Consider the following 21,738-nt stretch of genomic DNA (forward strand, 5'->3'; position numbering starts at 1 on the left):
GGTGATCAATGACAGGGGGGTGATCACCCCATATAGACTCCCTGATCACCCCCTTTGTCATTGATCACCCCCCCTGTAAGGCTCCATTCAGAATTTTTTTTGGCCCAAGTTAGCGGAAATTTTTATTTTTTCTTACAAAGTCTCATATTCCACTAACTTGTGTCAAAAAATAAAATCTTACATGAACGCACCCTACCCCTCACGGAATCCAAATGCGTAAAAATTTTTAGACATTTATATTCCAGACTTCTTCTCACGCTTTAGGGCCCCTAAAATGACAGGGCAGTATAAATACCCCACATGTGACCCCATTTCGGAAAGAAGACACCCCAAGGTATTCCGTGAGGGGCATATTGAGTCCATGAAAGATTTAAATTTTTGTCCCAAGTTGGCGGAAATGGAGACTGTGAGAAAAAAAAAATAATAATAATTTCCGCTAACTTGTGCCAACAAAAATAATTTCTATGAACACGCCATGCCCCTCATTGAATACCTTGGGGTGTCTTCTTTCCAAAATGGGGTCACATGTGGGGTATTTATACTGCCCTGGCTTTTTAGGGGCCCTAAAGCGTGAGAAGAAGTCTGGGATCCAAATGTCTAAAAATGCCCTCCTAAAAGGAATTTGGGCACTTTGCGCATCTAGGCTGCAAAAAAGTGTCATACGTGGTATCGCCGTACTCAGGAGAAGTTGGGGAATGTGTTTTGGGGTGTCATTTTACATATACCCATGCTGGGTGAGAGAAATATCTTGGCAAAAGACAACTTTTCCCATTTTTTTTTATACAAAGTTGGCATTTGACCAAGATATTTATCTCACCCAGCATGGGTATATGTAAAATGACACCCCAAAACACATTCCCCAACTTCTCCTAAGTACGGCGATATCACATGTGTGACACTTTTTTGCAGCCTAGGTGGGCAAAGGGGCACACATTCCAAAGAGCTCCTTTCGGATTTAACAGGTCATTTTTTTTATTTATTTTTTTTACAGATTTTGATTTCAAACTTCTTCTCATGCATCTGGGCCCCTAAAATGCCAGGGCAGTATAACTACCCCACAAGTGACCCCATTTTGGAAAGCAGAGGTGAGGGGAGAAGAGGGGGGGCAGCGCCAAATGTGTAGTACAGTATAAAATTAATTAAAATGATGCCAAAGTAATGCGCTTACCAGAGTGTGTTGTGAGGAGTCACAACACCTTTGACCAGCCTTGCTAGTAAATGGACCCGACCAGCAACCGGGGAGTGCCTTGCTGCAGCCTTGGTTCCAGGGCGCATTTAGAAATTAAATGCGGAAGCGAAGTAAGGTAAACCAAAAGGAGAAAAAACTGGAATTGCTTAAAGCTTTTGTTTTGGGCGCTGCTCAGCTAGATATATCACGCAGATGGTGAATTAAAAGGTAGTATTTATTTGTCTACGCGTTTCGAGGGAATTGGACCCTCTTCTTCAGGACAATCAATGATACAATACAAGACAGTTTGAATTTATTTATACACTTGTTTTTGGCGCCTTACCTCGATTGTAGTGGGGCGTGGCTATGGGCGGAGTTAATATAAATAAACATGGGTTAGGATCAATCCTCTGTCGGTCTTGGTGACGTTACTGTAAAACAAGATTAGGCACACTTCACCCAGACGTCCGGTAACCACTGGGGAGGAAAATATACACCGGTAATAAATAATGTATATGAACAATGAGCGGCGAAGTGTTCACCCTTCGGGACGGGTTGCTATGCCCCGCCCACCTTTGTGACGTAACACTAAAGGGGTGGCTAGGTTTTGCTTGATAGATGAAGCGCTGGGAAGCGCTAAGCTGTACGGAGTGGTGGGACATGCTTCCCCCCCCTCCGTGACACGTAAGCTAATGGGGCGGACCCAAGGGGATGCCGTTAGGTCCGATCTGACAGTTGATGGAGCGCTGGGAAGCGCTGAGCTGTCCGGAGTGGTGGGAAAAGCATCTCACCTCCTGACATGTAAGCTAGTGAGGCGGGCCCAAAGGATGCTGATGAGTCCAATATGGCAATGAGGGAATGACAGGGAAGGTTAAACGGAACTTGGGGGAAAAAAGGGGGGGGTGGGGAGTGAGGGAAATAATGCTGCGCTCCCAATCGCTTTTAAGTATCAATGCGTTTAGAGTGAGCTTATAGTATGCGACATTAAACAAGAACCTGTATGGCAGAAATAATGTGCATAAAGCACACTATTTTTGGTAAAAAAAGGGGAGCCAGAGGGATATCTTGGCAATCGGACGTTATGTAGAAAAATTTATAATATAAAATACACACAATAAAAGGAAAATAACAGGGAAATAAAATGTAGATAAAGTTACTGGCATAAAAGGTAATATATAAAGACTCCTGTACTCCACTTGAGTTTCAGTGCAAAGCTTTTATTTAGTGCGGTTCCAGTCAAGAACGTTTTCGGTTGAGAAGCCTTCTTCAGTGTAACTGGAGAAGCATACAAAGTGTCACAAATTAATATACAATAATCACAATAGGTATAGGATCAATTGTATAGTACATATAATGTCGCAAATGGGTGCGTATAGACAAATATCAAATAGTATATTGAATATATTATATACAAAGGGAGGACGTGTCGATATGGCACGTGGAGAGAGCATTAGCTGTCATCTGGGGATCCAGTAGGACCTTCATCGGGGTGGTCTGTGGTCAGTAGGTGGTTGGGGTGGGGCGCTTTTTCCGTGGTGAGACGTTGTGGTGCTTCACCAGTTTTGAAGTCAGTCAATAGGTAGCAGTAGATGGGGTTAAGAAACACAATTGCAGAGTGGGACAGAGAACATGCTAAACAGTATTCTATGGACCGTATACTAGGAATCAAAATTGAACGTAGTGTATACTAACAGAGCTTATATATCGTATACTGTGGAACAAAGATTACTCCATCAAAAAGGGGTTAGACAGTCTCTAGCTAACTGCAGAGTCCGTTTGGGTAAGGATATCACAGCATATTAAGACAGATTAGGTATGGATTGCACAACATATTCGGACAGGATATTAATACAATATAAGTTCCATATAGAAGGTTATTTTAGCAACCGCTATTTTTCATTGTCATTTCTTACCCGGATTATGGCCGCATCAAGTCCAAAAAAAGCTTGAGAAAGAAAAGTTTCCTCGGTGGTCGGCAGGGATGCTGCTGTTTGTATGGGCTCTGTGTCCCTATCTGGCATGCGGTCCGGGAGGCTGAGGCCTGTATTCCGGATTGCCATGCTGCCGGTTGTGTCTCCGTCCCCCTCCGTTACCACGGACCATAACACAATTCCATAACAGAATGCCTTTAGAGGCATTCCGTTATTCATTTAGTCATAATAGAAGTCTATGGGCTGCATAACCGATTGGTCCAGTTTCCGTTATGCAGGAGAGAACGCCAGCATAATTGAAACGGGGCGGTTCCGTTATGCAGCCCATAAACTTCTATTATGATCGAATGAGTAACAATGCCTCTAAGGGTCCATTCCGCGTGTGTTTTGAAATACGTGGGAGGCTCTTCTTCGTTGGATTAATCCATATCAGAGGTAACAATGGGGTATGCCTCCTCAGCTGAATACAATGCTTGGGATTATTAGAACATTTTTATATAAATACGAGTGTGTAAACTGGTATAATTCAACACGTGTAAAGTGTATATTAATTTTATTCACAGTATTTTTTTATTTTATTTTTTTGCATGTGATAGGGCTGTAATATTTTGGAAATAAGGAGAGAAGAGAGACAAATAAAAATTTTGTAACAATAAATTCAGTACTGATCAGGATCTACACAGGAAAGTTGATGCAAAACAAAAGGCAAAAAATGAGCACACATGAAAAGCTCAGCACTTAAAGGGGTTGTCCCACTTCATTAAATGGGTTTTATCTAATTTATTTACCCCCACAGAACATATCTTCCTATCTATGTCATAATCAAAAAGCTACCTTTCTTACAAAAAATCCTGTATGCGATCCCTTTGTTGATTTCGGTATCCCATGGATACGCCCTCTTTCGTCCGGCCGCATCGCTGTGCCGCGCCTGCGCACAACAGCTGAACAAGTTATCGGGCCGCGCGTCCGCGCATGCGCAAATACAGGAGGCGGGTGTCGGAATCAAATAGCCGGCACCCGACCTCTGACAGGGAGTGGCACCTTAGGGGTTAACTGCCGCTGATCGCAGCCCCTATCATAGAGGTCGGGTGCCGGCTATTTCACTCCGGCACCCACCTCCTGCATTTGTATTAACATTGGTGGCGCAGTGCGCCCCCCCCAACACCCCAGCACGCAAGGACTGAGCTCTCAGGGTGAGTCATGAGGAGGCGTGGCCTTCACTCAACTACAGGAGCCAAACCAGGAAGTTATCAGGACATCTACTGCTGGTAAGATTGAAAAAGCAAAGTGGGACAACCCCTTTAATGGTCACATGACGTGCACCGAAAAATTGGTGTAGTGCTCACGGATGGTTTTGCATCCACCAAAAGCACACAGTGGGGAGTAAAATAGGGACAGGGATTGTTATTTAGGAGATGGGTAAAGGGATTCTGTAACCGCAGCAAATGAAAAATTTGATTATGATCGCTGCAGAAGTTCTAGGGACAGTTTTTCACAGATCACAGTGGAGGTATCAAGTTGATGCCCGGCTGAAATGGCGGCATGCAGAGAGGCTATCACTATTGGCTTGTATGTCATGCCAGCCAGCCAATTGCAGCTAAACTGAAACCTTCCCTCTGTAAACATGGGCGTGATTAGTGCTGTCCTGTATAGCACCAATCACCTTCATCTGAACCCACCTGCAGCCGCCTTACTGTCTCTATGGCTCATGCACACGTGTAGATTTAGTATTTTGCAGAAAGTAACAGCTGGCCCCTAATAGAGCAGTCCTATCCTTGTCTGTTATGCGGACAATGATAGGACACGTTCAATGCTTTTGCGGAACGGACATACAGAAACGGAATGCATACAGAGTAACTTTTTTAATTTATTTTTTTATTTTTTTTGCGGACACATTGAAATGAATGGTTCTGCATATGGTCCGCAAAAAAAAACCTGTACTGACACAAAGAAAATAAGTTTGTGTGCATGAGCCCTTAAAGGGAATCTGTCACCAATTTTATGGTGTCCTAACTAAAGGCAAATGACAGATCCCCTTGGCAAAATGCTGGGTCCCTTTAATTTTCCCAGCTGTTTTTCCAAAATTTTGTATTGAACAGCTCCAGCACATTCCAATGAGTGCCGATATTCATGAGCTCCTGGTTTTCCCCACCCATCTGGTGCTTATTCATATGGAAAAAAACATTCAATCAGAGGCAGGTGGGCGGGGAGAGCTGTGAGCTCGTGCATATGGGGACTCGCTGGTATGCGCTGGAGCTGCCAGTGAGTCCCTTCACAGGATTTAAAAGGGAAGACAGCTGGGTGTTTTTTTAAGATGGCCTGCTGTTGGGGACACTGACATTTTATTGAGAAGTGGAACCTGACATCTATGCCAGGTTGCTGTATGTCTATTCAATTTACTGCTTTTTATATAAAAATAATGCTTTTCAGAGCTTTCATAGTGTAGTAGACTTCGAGGATGAAGTTGGCGTCGCTCAAGGTATAATCTCATGACTGATCTTTACACTGAACTTGGAGAGACCGAACTATGCTTTATACGCCCAGCGGTTATTAGATCTTAGTCTATTTACTTGGATTAGCTGTGTATAGGGATCAGACAATATTATAATAATAATATTTATTATTATTATTCCGATACCGATAATCTGAACTTTCAGGCTGATAATTTATACCAATATTTTATATCTCATAATATATATTATATTAGTTGGTAGTCACTGAGGTGGTGGAAATTAGCATTTGGCACTAGTATATTATAAATGTAAATCAATAAAGCCCTTAGTTGGTGGTCAATTTATAATTTACATTTATAATATACTAGTGCCAAATGCCAATTTCCACACCATCCCCCCTCCTCACTGACTTTATTAACGCCTATCGGACTTCAGATGAATAAAATAAACTCCTCACCACTCCTGCGCCGCGGCTCCTCTTCATCTCCGGGTCCGGTGTCTCGCTCCCCTGTCTTCTCCGGCCCGTGCTGCATTGTCACATGACAGCGTTCAACGTCTGGTCATAGTGCACGCTTGCTGCGCTTCTTCCCCACTCCCGACAACCAATGCATACTAGTGCGCGCTTCCATAATGGCTTTATACGCATTATCGGTATATTGGCACAGTTAGATGCCGATACTGATAATGTAAAAAATACTGAATATCGTCCGTTAATATCGATACTTCTGATAATCGGTCGATCCCTAGCTGTGCATGATGTCCAACTGGCGGTGTATGGCAACCATACTGTGTAGCGGTCAGGATTGTCTTTGCCCCTAGTGTCAGATACGCAACAGATTTAACCTTTTGCCTTCCTATGATGTAATAACAAGGTTCTTTCTGAAATCCTCCACTTTTACATCATGGGGTTGGTGTGGAAAACCGCTATACCCGCACCATGATCAGGGGAGCTGGCTGTAACTAACAGCTACCATTCTACTGTAACTGTGATCCCAGCCTCAGATTTTTGCAGTCAATAATCACCAGGACATCTAAGTGGTTAGACACCCATTTGGCATCCTGCCTTATTTGTTATTGCTGCGTTTGTAACTGTGTGGCCGGTTGGGCATGCGAGTGTCCGCTCCATTAATTTCTATGGGAATTCCAGAGATAGCCGAGCACTGTACTCTATCTCCAGAACTCCGAATAGAAATGAATGGAGCAGACACACAGATATGCAACCAGCTGCTCTGTTAATTTCAGGGGGGCTGAAGGAGGTATCGGGCCCCTGTTCTCGTGATGGGAAGGGGTTCCAGTGGTAGGATCTCGCTTCCTCCTCCCCATCCCCCACAATCTAATAGTTATCCTGTCGGAACTATGAAGCAAATGCTTTATATAAAAGGATCAAAGGAAAAATTTACAAGGGAATTGATCTTAGCAGAAAAGTTTGACATTAATTTAATTATATTGTGCAATCAGTAAAACATGGTACAGGTGCCTATGCAAAAATATTAATGATTTATTATACAATAACTTAAAATACAATCAAAGCTTAATCAATATAAAACTCAATGGTATGCAATAATACACAGTGATATGCAGTGCCCTAAATTCGCTACTAGATGGCTCTAAAACAAATACCAGCGTTCCATATTACCTCTCAAACATAAAATGTAATACAACAGTCTCGACCACAATTATGCGGTATACTATCAGTTGATTATACACAGAAAACTCAATAGTGATTAGCGTAGATACGAACCCTTGCTCTGCTCAAACTATGACCAATCTCAGATATCGGGTAGTATTGCTACACAACCTATAAATTATCGGGCCTGATATTCAATATGGAATGTGAATATTCCAATCAGAGTTTCTCCGATATCAATAGTAGATCTTTTATTTAGTAATATTCATCTTTACTGAATAATGATAATAATGATGTAGCACTTTTAACATTATACATCCACACTAAAGCGGGGAGTTACTAAATATCAGACCAATTAATTTTATGAATACTACACATAATAAAATTATACGTTACCCTAGAATGCAGATGATAAGCAGAGTCTAAGGGAAGTCAGCTCTAAAGTCTGTTCTGATCATTGTGATTTTTCTCCTTTCCTTGTTTATATTTTTTTTTTTTTCGTCTGACTCCCGTATGTGGTTTATTATCCAAAAACTTATCAGTTAGACACACCTTCTGATGAGGTTTATTATACGTGTATACATAATCACAGATTTTCTGCTTCATCAATAGACCTCAAACTGTAGGGGTAATTAGTACCAGATATGTCTAGAGAATATCCTTATCTCAGTCATAAATCTATAAGGAGACAAGAATGACTCTTCTCAGACTGGTACATCTATAGAGAAGAAACCTTATGGACAGTGTCCTTTCCATGAACCTCTCTCGGCTGACTTTAAAATGCATACAAAATGATGTATATATCACAATATGGCCTCATATATAATCAAATCCACTATAATTATGATATTTAGACATAAATGTTATATACCTATGAAAAAGGCACAACAATCCCCTATATATTAATCTAATCAGAATACCTATTTAAGAGGTTAGCATGACTCCATCTGATTGCTCTTTCCTCTGCAGATGACGACTGGCGGGAGGAACATGAACGTCTGGCAGAGATGGAGGAGAGAATGCCCTCTTCTCACCTTTTGGCCAGAAGTACTTCTATGAGTGACCCATTGGGAGAGCAACAGGAAGAGCTAGAGTACAGTCTTAGTCAACTTGTGAAGGAGATAGAAGAGCAATCGCTGCCTCGTGGGACACCCACTCTGGTAATTAGATTTGTCCTCTCGTACAAAAGCCATCATGTGAAGACAGTGTTTATTTAGAGCCCTATTAACGGGTTGATAGAGCAGACAATTGTCGGGAGGGAAGCATTCTCTCCCGTCGATCGCCTGCTCGCTAGAGGGGGAGACCGCTGCTATTACATGCAGTGATCTCCTCCTCAGTATAGGAACAAGTAGTTCACTAATGCATCGCTCGTCCCTATACTATCAAATTTTTTTGCCAGCAGCAGCGCACCTATTACACGGCGCAGTGTGCCGCTGGCAAACAATGAGATATATATATATATATATATATATATATATATATATATATATATATATATATATATATATATATATAATTATTATTTTTTTTAACATGTTAAAAGATCCGAATTAACCGATGATCGAGCGTTTACTCATTCATCGGGTAATCACAGCAGTATTAAGCCTCATGCAGACATCTGTGGAACACGGTCCATGAGATGCCGTGCGCTCCTGCCAGTCCGGTATCTCACGGACTGTGTTCCGCGGGCGTCTGCATGAGGCTTTACATTGCCAGATGATCGCTAATGAGTGTTCATACGAACACTTGTTGCGATCACCTTAATGATAATCTGCCCATGTAATAGGGGTGCACCGAAATGAAAATTCTGGTCCGAAACCGAAAATTCAGGATGCCCTTCACCGAAAACCGAAACCGAAACTGCCTTTTTGCCCAAATACTTTTTTTTAATGATATTTATAACAGTGCCATCCACAGACCCCCCCACCTCATAACAGTGCCATCCACAGACCCCCCCCACCCCATAACAGTGCCGTCCACAGACCCCACCCCATAACAGTGCCATCCACAGACCCCCCCCACCCCATAACAGTGCCATCCACAGACCCCCCCCACCCCATAACAGTGCCATCCACAGACCCCCCCCACCCCATAACAGTGCCATCCACAGACCCCCCCCACCCCATAACAGTGCCATCCACAGACCCCCCCCACCCCATAACAGTGCCATCCACAGACCCCCCCCACCCCATAACAGTGCCATCCACAGACCCCCCCCCACCCCATAACAGTGCCATCCACAGACCCCCCCCACCCCATAACAGTGCCATCCACAGACCCCCACCCACCCGATAAGTGCCATCCACAGACCCCCCCACCTCATAACAGTGCCATCCACAGACCCCCACCCACCCCATAACAGTGCCATCCACAGACCCCCCCCCCCCATTGCCGCTCCAGTACAGACTAGTTATAAAATGTGTACAATTAATAAGGATTCTATTCATGAGGCCGCCTCTGCAGTAGAACATTCAATATAGCCACATCCTACTCACAGGGCTGTTATCTTAATGCTGGCCGGCCGGGCAGACGAGCGGCAGCATCACGACTGACGTCACATGCCTGCGCCGCCTCCTTCATTCAGAAAGTAGGCCGGGCACATGACATCAGTCGTGACGCTGCCGCTCGTCTGCCCGGCCGGCCAGCATTAAGATAACAGCCCTGTGAGTAGGATGTGGCTATATTGAATGTTCTACTGTAGAGGGGGCCTCATGAATAGAATCCTTATTAATTGTACAACATTTTATAACTACTGGAGCTGGGGGCCGGAGCACAGTGAACGCACCGGCCCCCAGCTCCTCCTACCAGTCCCTCCCCGCTATTTTCTGCCGATATGTACCAATATCGGCCAAAATGGATTAGGCCCATTTTCGGCCGATATTTTCGGCCGCCGGAATTTCGGTGCACCCCTAGTAATAGGGCCTTTTAGGTGTTGAACAGTTAATTTATTTGTTGGATTTACTTGCCTTTTTAGTATCATTTTCGTGTTATAAGGACCACTTTTAGTTGTACTTTGAGTCTTCTGACAGTCACAAATTCTGCTTGAGCTTTTGCTTGTACAATAAAGAATTGGTACCGGATTATAATGATTAGCTATCCCAGTCATTTTGTCTGGTACGTTGGCCAAATAAATACTTGTCTCGTCTGTCCAGAGCCTCTTGTTCCAGAAGTCCTGGCGTGTGCCTTGGTGTTCTTGGACAATCTTTTCTCTTTTTATCTCATTTCTGCTCTGAACAGCCAGAGGTAGCACAAAATTATTATTTTTTTCAGAAGAGTAAAAATACTCCGCTTAACAATTTTGAGGAGTGTTTTTAGCGGTAGCGCTACATTTTTTTTTTTTTCCAGAAGAGTAAAAGTACTCCGCTTAACAATTTTAAGTGTTTTTAGCCACGGAGGAGTACGAATTTTGCGGTAATTATTTATATTTTTATATATATATATATATATATATATATATATATATATATATATATATATATATATATATAATATTTATTTATTATATCTCTCTATCCATGGAAAAGGTTTATAGATATATGGTGCCCGCGGTGATCCCTCGATTCGGGATGGAAAACAGACGATGAAAATCCGCAGCACTCCTTTAAAAGATAAAATGTGCTCTTTATTCACACATATCAAGTGACAACGTTTCGGTTCTCCAACAGAACCTTTCTCAAGTCAGGTGAAGCATAAAGTGCAATAGTGCCAGTATAAATACATGATAAGGTTGTTACCAATTAATTAACCAATACAAAAACGTGCAATCCCCTTTTATAGGGATGTTACAATTCATTCATTTACACCACATGTCAATATGAACAGGAACTGGAAAAGCGTCCTGCATATAGACTACAACATTATAGCAGTGCTATTAATTACGAACTATTCATGATCATCGTGCATATAATAAAGTGCATAGTGCATTAAAATCAACTAGAAAAGCTACAATTTCTGGGGAAATTGTGTGAAGTGTTCTTGCCTCCACCAGTAGCTTACAACTGGAGTGGGCGGAGTAACTGGGTGGAGTGGCTTGAGTAACTGTTGTGTGGTTGGATTGGCTGGAGTAACTGTGGAAAGGTTGCACCTAAGGGTCGGGGTGGTTGCACCTAAGGGTCGGGGTGGTTGCACCTAAGGGTCGGGGTGGTTGCACCTAAGGGTCGGGGTGGTTGCACCTAAGGGTCGGACCCCATGACTAAGTGACCCAAGTCTGGTGACTTTAGTTTCAAATCTGTGCAACTGGGAGCAATTAGAAAATTTTCCCTGTCAAAGTCAATGGGAAAAACGTAGATTGCTTAGCCGTGGACATTTTTAGTGGCAGCAGGGATAGCTGAACGTTTTGATATAAGATTTGTGTAGGTGGGCCTGAAAATGAGGGAGTGGTGGCAGTTTAGAAATCATGTCCTGATTTTTTAGCTTTTGCCAGCTCCCACTCTAGCTTTGCCATTCATTCCTATGGGACAACTTTCGCCACAAGAACCACGATATTCTGTGAACCATTCGGCAAAACGTTCCACAAAGTAATAGCAATCTGCACGTTTTGGTAAATATTTGTTATGTAGTGTAAAAACTGTGGGAGGAGTTAGGGTGGCAAATTTGGCTATAATAAGAATAATATATATGAGATAACATTAAGTGGTCTTGCTATGCAAGAACACTTAATTACATACAACTGTACCTTGCTGGGAGATTGTGGAGTGAACCGGGAGGATGGCGTGTTAGCTAATGGAGATACATGCTGGTTCTGCGCGTCTGTTTCTCACCAATGAGCATGTGTCAGCCCTTACTCCTCCTATTGGGTGGTACATAACTGCTGTACGTCACCAGAGTCAGAGGCCAAACGCTGCAGCGTCGGCACGCTCAGTGTGCATCACGTGCCCGCGAACCTGTCGTCACCGCTACCAGCACTGCTTCATTTGCCTTTTCCACCATTTTACCAAAGGGCATTCTTTTGGGCAATGGATATATCCGTCATCCTCCTTGTTTCCCCCACTTTACGTAAGATCAATCTCCAACCCAGCAGGTCAAATTCCTGATTATTCACTTAAATCATACAAAAATACATAAAATCACATTGTGGCATAATTAATCCGCGTAACTGCCACTGGATCCACCTAATACAGCATTCTGGATACACAAAGACATGAGCAATAGAGGAGGGGGCACTAGCCCGCCATCCTCCCAGTTACCCTAAACTCAACATTTAAACCTTTGGGTTTCAATGTATCTAAACGGAAAATCCATCTGAGCTAATTTTTCTTTAATACAGTTAACCTATCCCCCCCCCCCCCCTCTTTCTAATGGTTTTACATGATCCAAAATCATGAATCTCAACTCATTTTCTTAGATTTATATTTTTTTTTCCACAAAATGTTTTGACTCCAGAAACAGGAAAAACCTTTAACATCAAATATTACCTTACATGTGATTCTGCATGGGTAATATACGTATTATGGTGTCCATGCAAACCCACACTCCGTCCGACTCCGACCGACCCCCACCCCCTGCGGAGAGGAGAGTCGACCCTATATATCACAGCTGCCGGACGGGCAGCTATTAAAGGTGTAATGTCATTGTCCACTCTGCCTATCTTTATCAGATTATCATTACCCCAGTTATATGTTTTGGCCCATTCAGTCCTTCATGCCTGCCACTAGCTGCATGCTCCGCAGTGAGTCATCATGAGTCCCTCCAGTACCTCCCCCATGACATAATGAACAAGAACGAATTATGGTGGTGGCAGCCTGGCAGGCAGGTGACAAGTCAGAGTCACACAGGTGGCCATAAGACATGGGGGGGGGGGGGGGGGGGCAGCTGCTGCCCCCCAGCCCCATACTCTATGTAATGTCTACTTTTGTGGCTGCTGCAGGCGCAGCTGCCCTCGTAATGTATGTAATGTCTCCTTGCGGCTGCGCTCCTTGTGGCCCCCATACAGTATAACATCTCCTTGTGGCCCCCATACAGTATAACGTCTCCTTGTGGCCCCCATACAGTATAACGTCTCCGTGTGTGTGTGGCCACCCATACAGTATAATGTCTCCTGCTGCCTCATAGTCCATTATAACGTCTCCTTGTGGCCCCCATACAGTATAACGTCTCCTTGTGTGTGTGTGTGTGTGGCCACCCATACAGTATAATGTCTCCTGCTGTCTGCTGCCCCATAGTCCATTATAACGTCTCCTTGTGGCCCCCATACAGTATAACGTTGCGTCTCCTTGTGGCCCCCCATACAGTATAACCTCTCCTTGTGGCCCCCATACGGTATATCTCCTTGTGGCCCCCATACGGTATATCTCCATGTGGCCTCCATACAGTGTAACGTCTCCTTGTGGCTGCCCCCATACAGTGTAACGTCTCCTTGTGGCTGCCCCCATACAGTGTAACGTCTCCTTGTGGCTGCCCCCATACAGTGTAACGTCTCCTTGTGGCTGCCCCCATACAGTGTAACGTCTCCTTGTGGCTGCCCCCATACAGTGTAACGTCTCCTTGTGGCTGCCCCCATACAGTGTAACGTCTCCTTGTGGCTGCCCCCATACAGTGTAACGTCTCCTTGTGGCTGCCCCCATACAGTGTAACGTCTCCTTGTGGCTGCCCCCATACAGTGTAACGTCTCCTTGTGGCTGCCCCCACACAGTGTAACGCCTCCTTGTGGCTGCCCCCACACAGTGTAACGCCTCCTTGTGGCTGCCCCCACACAGTGTAACGCCTCCTTGTGGCTGCCCCCATACAGTGTAACGTCTCCTTGTGGCCGCCCCCATACAGTGTAACGTCTCCTTGTGGCTGCCCCCATACAGTGTAACGTCTCCTTGTGGCCGCCCCCATACAGTGTAACGTCTCCTTGTGGCTGCCCCCATACAGTGTAACGTCTCCTTGTGGCTGCCCCCATACAGTGTAACGTCTCCTTGTGGCCGCCCCCATACAGTGTAACGTCTCCTTGTGGCCGCCCCCATACAGTGTAACGTCTCCTTGTGGCTGCCCCCACACAGTGTAACGCCTCCTTGTGGCCGCCCCATACAGTGTAACGTCTCCTTGTGGCCGCCCCCATACAGTGTAACGTCTCCTTCTGTTTTTTTTTTCTTTAAAACTGGTATTAATCGCGATATATATCGTTTAGGGATCGACCGATTATCGGTTTTACCGATATTATTGGCCGATTTTGAGGATTTTGACTGTTATCGGCATCGGCATTTATTTTGCCGATATACCAATAACGTACTGGGAACACAGATCACGCTGCTGACAGCGCTCTCCGTGTTCCCTCAGCAGCAGCACAGGGGAGGAGGAGCAGTGTCTCCCCCCCCCCCCCTATGCTGCTGCTGCCGCTGCAGCCAATGGGAGGACAGGGGACAAGAGAAGGGAAGGGGCTGTGGCCACTGCGCCACCAATGAAGAGAAAGCTCTCATCATTCAAATTGAACAGGAGGCGGGAGCTGCAGAATGACATAGCCGGCTCCCGACCTCTATGAGCTGTAGCTGCAATCCTCGGTTAACCCCTCAGGTGCCGGCTATGTGATTCTGCAGCTCCCGCCTCCTGTATATGAATAAATGAGAGATTTAACTTCATTGGTGGCGCAGTGCGCCCCCCCCCCCCCAAGCCCCCCAGTATATTACTCATTGGTGGCGCAGTGCGCCCCCCAGTATATTAAAGGGGTTGTCCAAGTTATATTTATTGATGACCTATCCTCAGGATAGGTCATCAATATCAGATCGGAGGGGGTCTGACACCCGGCACCCCCTCCGATCAGCTGTTTGAAGAGGAGACTGGCACGGTGTCAGAGCTGCCTCCTCTTCACTGTTTACCTTTTAGCCGTTGCATCTGCAGTGGTGAGCAGGTGTAATTACACCCAAGCCTTCCTATTGAAATGAATGGGACGGCTTGGGTGTAATTACACCTGCTCACCACTGCAGATGCAACGGCTAGAAGGTAAACGGTGAAGAGGAGGCAGTGCTGACACCGTGCGAGTCTCCTCTTCAAACAGCTGATCGGAGGGGATGCCGGGTGTCGGACTCCCTCCGATCTGATATTGATGACCTATCTTGACCACATCATCCTCTTTATGCATGTTGTCTTACTCCAAGCTGTATAGGCTCGAAAGCCTACTACCAATTAAGCATATTAGGTGATGTGCATCTCTGTAATGAGAAGGGGTGTGGTCTAATGACATCAACACCCTATATCATGTGTGCATAATTATTAGGCAACTTCCTTTCCTTTGGCAAAATGGGTCAAAAGAAGGACTTGACACGCTCAGAAAAGTCAAAAATAGTGAGATATCTTGCAGAGGGATGCAGCACTCTTAAAATTGCAAAGCTTCTGAAGAGTGATCATCGAACAATCAAGCGTTTCATTCAAAATAGTCAACAGGGTCGCAAGAAGCGTGTGGAAAAACCAAGGCGCAAAATAACTGCCCATGAACTGAGAAAAGTCAAGCGTGCAGCTGCCAAGATGCCACTTGCCACCAGTTTGGCCATATTTCAGAGCTGCAACATCACTGGAGTGCCCAAAAGCACAAGGTGTGCAATACTCAGAGACATGGCCAAGGTAAGAAAGGCTGAAAGACGACCACCACTGAACAAGACACACAAGCTGAAACGTCAAGACTGGGCCAAGAAATATCCCAAGACTGATTTTTCTAAGGTTTTATGGACTGATGAAATGAGAGTGAGGCTTGATGGGCCAGATGGATGGGCCCATGGCTGGATTGGTAAAGGGCAGAGAGCTCCAGTCCGACTCAGACGCCAGCAAGGTGGAGGTGGAGTACTGGTTTGGGCTGGTATCATCAAAGATGAGCTTGTGGGGCCTTTTCGGGTTGAGGATGGAGTCAAGCTCAACTCCCAGTCCTACTGCCAGTTTCTGGAAGACACCTTCTTCAAGCAGTGGTACAGGAAGAAGTCTGCATCCTTCAAGAAAAACATGATTTTCATGCAGGACAATGCTCCATCACACGCGTCCAAGTACTCCACAGCGTGGCTGGCAAGAAAGGGTATAAAAGAAGAAAATCTAATGACATGGCCTCCTTGTTCACCTGATCTGAACCCCATTGAGAACCTGTGGTCCATCATCAAATGTGAGATTTACAAGGAGGGAAAACAGTACACCTCTCTGAACAGTGTCTGGGAGGCTGTGGTTGCTGCCGCACGCAATGTTGATGGTGAACAGATCAAAACACTGACAGAATCCATGGATGGCAGGCTTTTGAGTGTCCTTGCAAAGAAAGGTGGCTATATTAGTCACTGATTTGTTTTTGTTTTGTTTTTGAATGTCAGAAATGTATATTTGTGAATGTTGAGATGTTATATTGGTTTCACTGGTAAAAATAAATAATTGAAATGGGTTGCCTAATAATTATGCACAGTAATAGTCACCTGCACACACACATATCCCCCTAAAATAGCTAAAACTAATATCAAAGCTGAATATTTTTGGAAGTAGTTTTTAGTTTGTTTTTAATGAGTTTTTTGGGTTCATTGAGAACATGGTTGTTCAATAATAATATTAATCCTCAAAAATACAACTTGCCTAATAATTCTGCACTCCCTGTAACTTGGACAACCCCTTCACTCATTGGTGGCGCAGTGCGCCCCCCCCCCCCAAGCCCCCCAGTATATTAATCATTGGTGGCGCAGTGCGCCCCCCACCCCACATTAAAAACATTGGTGGCGCTGTGCGGCCCCCCCCCCCCCCCCCTGTATTAATCATTGGTGGTGTAGCAGATCCCCTCTCCCCTGCTCCTCCGATCGGAGCCCCAGCAGTGTAATGCTGGGGCTCTGATCGGTTACCATGGCAGCCAGGACGCTATTGAAGCCCTGGCTGCCATAATGAGCTCCATGCCTCTGTGTGCACAAAGCACAGAGCAGCAGGGACAGTGAGAGCTCCTATTCACCCTGATAGAGATCTATCAGGGTGAATAGGACAAGGGTTCTAGTCCCTAAGGGCCGCTTCACACGAGCGGATGCCGTGCGTGGCATCCGCTCCGTGAAAGAGTGCCAAGACCCGCTGCAGACTGCAGAGGCACGGAGCAGTAACATGACTGTTAATGCTCCGTGCCTCTCTGTGATCTCTTTACTTCGAAATCACTGTGATTTCGTAGTAAAGAGATCACAGAGAGGCACGGAGCATTAACAGTCATGTTACTGCTCCGTGCCTCTGCAGTCTGCAGCGGGTCTTGGCACTCTTTCACGGAGCGGATGCCACGCACGGCATCCGCTCGTGTGAAGCGGCCCTAAGGGGGCTAAAAGTTAGAAAAACAAAAAAAAAGTTAAAAAAATAAAAATAAAACACCAAAATATTAAGTATAACTGAAAAAAAGATTTACAAAAAAAAAAAAACTACACATTAACAATAAACATTAATTTTCAGCAGATCTGTGTAGGATTTTTTTTTTATTTTTTTTTTTCAAAAATGAAAATTCCCAGAATATCGGTATAAATTATCGGCTATCGGCCTGAAAGTTCGCAAATTATCGGTATCGGCCCTAAAAAATCAATATCGGTCGATCCCTAATATCGTTATCGCGATAATTTTTTTTTGTATAGTTATCGTCTGAATATTTTTGATATCATCCAACCTTAAGCCTATCTGTGGCTGAAAAAGCCGTGGTTCCCTCTTCTGAAGCTCCTGTCAGTTCAGAGACTATGGATTCTTCCCTGGAGACAAGATCAGTTGTCGCAGGGTCCAGTCTATGATCCCAAAGTAAAAATGTTACATCTGGCGGCTTGGAACCTGAAAGGGTGACATTGAGGTCCAAGGGCTTATCGGACGCCATAATGAACACTTTGGCGGCTAGCAGGAAAGAGGTTACTTCCAAGATTTAATCTAAAGTCTGCAGAAGGTTCTTTAGTTGGTGTCCTCAATCGGGGAACTCTTCTCAAAAATTTTCCATTCAAACCATTTTTGGGATTCTTGCAAACTGGATTTGAGAAAGGGTTGTGTCCAAATACTGGGACATCAACGCAATTCTAAATTTTTTGGCTCTATACACCACCACAATGGATTTGAAATGAAACAAACAAGATGTGCTTTTACTGCAGACTATCAGCTTTAATTTGAGGGTATTTGCATCCAAATCAGGTGAACGGTGTAGGAATTACAACAGTTTGCATATGTGCCTCCCACTTGTTTAAGAACCAAAAGTAATGGGACATAATAATAATCTTAAATCAAACTTTCACTTTTTAATACTTGATTGCAAATCCTTTGCAGTCAATTACAGCCTGAAGTCTGGAGCGCATAGACATCACCAGACGCTGGGTTTCATCCCTGGTGATGCTCTGCCAGGCCTCTACTACAACCGTCTTCAGTTCCTGCTTGTTCTTGGGGCATTTTCCCTTCAGTTCTGTCTTCAGCAAGTGAAATGCATGCTCAATCGGATTCAGGTCAGGTGATTGACTTGGCCATTGCATAACATTCCACTTCTTTCCCTTAAAAAACTCTTTGGTTGATTTTGCAGTATGCTTTGGGTCATTGTCCATCTGCACTGTGAAGCGCCGTCTGAAGCATTTGGCTGAATATGAGCAGATAATATTGCCTGAAACACTTCAGAATACATCCTGCTGCTTTTGTCAGCAGTCACATCATCAATAAATACAAGAGAACCAGTTCCATTGGCAGCCATACATGCCCGCACCATGACACTACCACCACCATGCTTCACTGATGCGGTGGTTTGCTTAGGATCATGAGCAATTCCTTTCCTTCTCCATACTTTTCTCTTCCCATCACTCTGGTACAAGTTGATCTTGGTCTCATCTGTTGATGGGACATTGTTCCAGAACTGTGAAGGCTTTTTTAGATGTCGTTTGGCAAACTCTAATCTGGCCTTCCTGTTTTTTTGAGGCTCACCAATGGTTTCCATCTTGTGGTGAACCCTCTGTATTCACTCTGGTGAAGTCTTCTCTTGATTGTTAACTTTGACACACATACACCTACCTCCTGGAGAGTGTTCTTGATCTGGCCAACTGTTGTAAAGGTTGTTTTCTTCACAAGGGAAAGAATTCTTCGGTCATCCACCACAGTCGTTTTCCGTGGTCTTCCAGGTCTTTTGGTGTTGCTGACCTCACCTATGCATTCCTTCTTTTTAAGAATGTTCCAAGCAGTTGTTTTGGCCACGCCTAATGTTTTTGCCATCTCTCTGATGGGTCTGTTGTGTTTTTTCAGCCTAATGATGGCTTGCTTCACTGATAGTGACAGCTGTTTGGATCTCATCTTGAGAGTTGACGGCAACAGATTCCAAATGCAACTAGCACACTTGAAATGAACTCTGGACCTTTTATCTGCTCATTGTAATTGGGATAATGATGGAATAACACACACACCTGGCCATGGAACAGATGAGAAGCCACTTGTCCCATTACTTTTGGTTCCTTAACAAGTGGGAGGCACATATGCAAACTGTTGTAATTCCTACACCGTTCACCTGATTTGGATGTAAATACCCTCAAAGCTGACAGTCTGCAGTTAAAGTACATCTTGTATAGAGCCAAAAATGTTACAATTGTGTCGATGTCCCAATATTTATGGACCTAACTGTAGATCAGCATTAAGTTCGGTGGTTGAAAAAATATTGGACCACCCACAGTAAGTGGCAGATAGATTAAGACCTACAGTTCCTCCCTGGGATCTTAATTTTGTTCTATCAAGTTTGACAATTCCCCTATTTCACTAAAGACCCTATTTTGGTAGCAATTACCTCAGCACGTAGAGTAAACGAGATCCAAGCTCTAAAAATAGTGGAAACGTTTTGCATAGTTTTTCTGGACAGGATTGTTTTTAGATTGGATGTGACTTTAGGAAGAAAGGAATTATCTAACTTCCACAGACAGGAGGAAATAATTATTCCATCATTTTGTTCAGATCCAAAAACGGAAGGGAAAGAAGTTTCACAGACTGGACATGCATATGACTATCTTGTTTTATCTAGCAACCACAAAGCCTTTCAGAAAATTGGATTACTTGTTTGTACAATTCAGTGGGGCACATAAAGGTCATAAGGCCACAAAGAATTCCTTGTCCAGATGGATAAAGATGGCCATATCTGAATCCTATAGGTCCTTAGGAGTATCTCCACCAAAGTCTTTGACAGCCCACTGTACAAGATCTGTCGCAACATCCTAGTCTGACAGAGCAAGCGCTTCATTAGAGCAGATCTGTAGGGCAGCGACGTGGTCAAGCCCTCATACATTTACTAAACATTACAGGGTAGATACTAGGGCTAGTCAGGAGCTTTCCTTTGGTAGGAACAGGGCTGTGGAGTCTGAGTCGAGGAGTCGGAGTCGGAGTCAATTTTGGGTACCTGGAGTCGGAGTCGGCAAAAAAATGAACCGACTCAGACTCCTACTAAATTTAAATTGGAATAAAAAAAAAAAAGCAAGTTTAAATGTCCGAATTCATAAACAGTTATAATTAATGACTTCTCTACTGTAAGAATAAAGGCCAATGCATGCAGTGCCTCACGTAACCGCAAAACAAACGCGCTCAGTGATGTGAAGAAGCTTTTCATATGCTTCACTATATGGCACGCAATGCACAATTAGGAGTGGCAATACATATACTTTCCATTGTGTTGTTCTGATGTTACAGGGAACACAATGCCCATGGTTTACCTAGCCTCTCACTGATAAGGGATTAAGTAAATATGTGTTTTGCAGGACTAGAGACACTTGTATAAGTGAAGGGAATGGAGGGTCAATAGTTCAAGACTGAAGCTGTAAACCATTGGAAAAACTGCTGTCATTCAGCTAAGGCTATAAAACGTGTAAACTCAGAATGTTATCTTAAAGGGACACTAACAGGGCCAATAAGCATATTGAGGTATATATATGGCACTACAGGTCTTATAATGGGTATTACAATCATATAAGTATCCCCCCTGTCCACATTATACATACAGTAAACTTTAAGTTTTATAACCTGCTCCAAGGTCTGCAATCTGCCCAAGGGGCGGCGTTTCACCTCTCTTGCGCCCAGCCAGCCTCCCCCAACTGCCGCTTTGAAGCGCCGCCCAGCTCATGAATATTCAGTTTGCTGGGCGGCTTCTGCGGTCCCCGTTCTGAAGCGCTGCGCTGAACAGTGCCCTGCGCATGCGCCGGCTCTTGTGAAGTCGGGGACAGTAAGCGCCGCCCAGCGAAGTGAATATTGATGAGCTGGGCGGCGCTTACTGTACCGGACTTCACAAGATCCGGCGCATGCGCCGGGCACTGTTAAGCGAAGCGCTTCAGAGCGGGGACCGCAGAAGCCGCCCAGCAAACTGAATATTCATGAGCTGGGCGGCGCTTCAAAGCGGCAGTTGGGGAGGCTGGCTGGGCGCAAGAGAGGTGAAACGCCGCCCCCTTGGGCAGATTGAAGACCGTTGGAGCAGGTTATAAAACTTAAAGTTTACTGTATGTATAATGTGGACAGGGGGGATACTTATATGATTGTAATACCCATTATAAGACCTGTAGTGCCATATATATATACCTCAATATGCTTATTGGCCTGGTCAGTGTCCCTTTAAACTTTAAACATGACTATGGGATTCTTCTAGGGAAATCATGTTTTAAAATAAATGTCCCTTCCTGGATC

At 44.4% G+C, this 21,738-nt stretch overlaps 1 protein-coding gene across 3 annotated transcripts in view; it reads left to right on the forward strand.

Annotated features, from left to right (window-relative positions):
• The window catches only part of PATL1 (PAT1 homolog 1, processing body mRNA decay factor), a 321,287-nt gene that overhangs the window by 77,730 nt on the left and 221,819 nt on the right, over positions 1-21,738 (forward strand). For all 3 annotated transcript variants that reach the window (XM_044296605.1, XM_044296607.1, XM_044296608.1), the window contains exon 3: positions 8,149-8,339. In XM_044296605.1, the coding sequence (XP_044152540.1) occupies positions 8,149-8,339 (191 nt within the window). The remainder of the gene's footprint in view (positions 1-8,148; positions 8,340-21,738) is intronic.

This window comes from Bufo gargarizans, chromosome 6 (genome assembly GCF_014858855.1).
Source record: "Bufo gargarizans isolate SCDJY-AF-19 chromosome 6, ASM1485885v1, whole genome shotgun sequence".
NCBI classification, from domain to species: domain Eukaryota; kingdom Metazoa; phylum Chordata; class Amphibia; order Anura; family Bufonidae; genus Bufo; species Bufo gargarizans.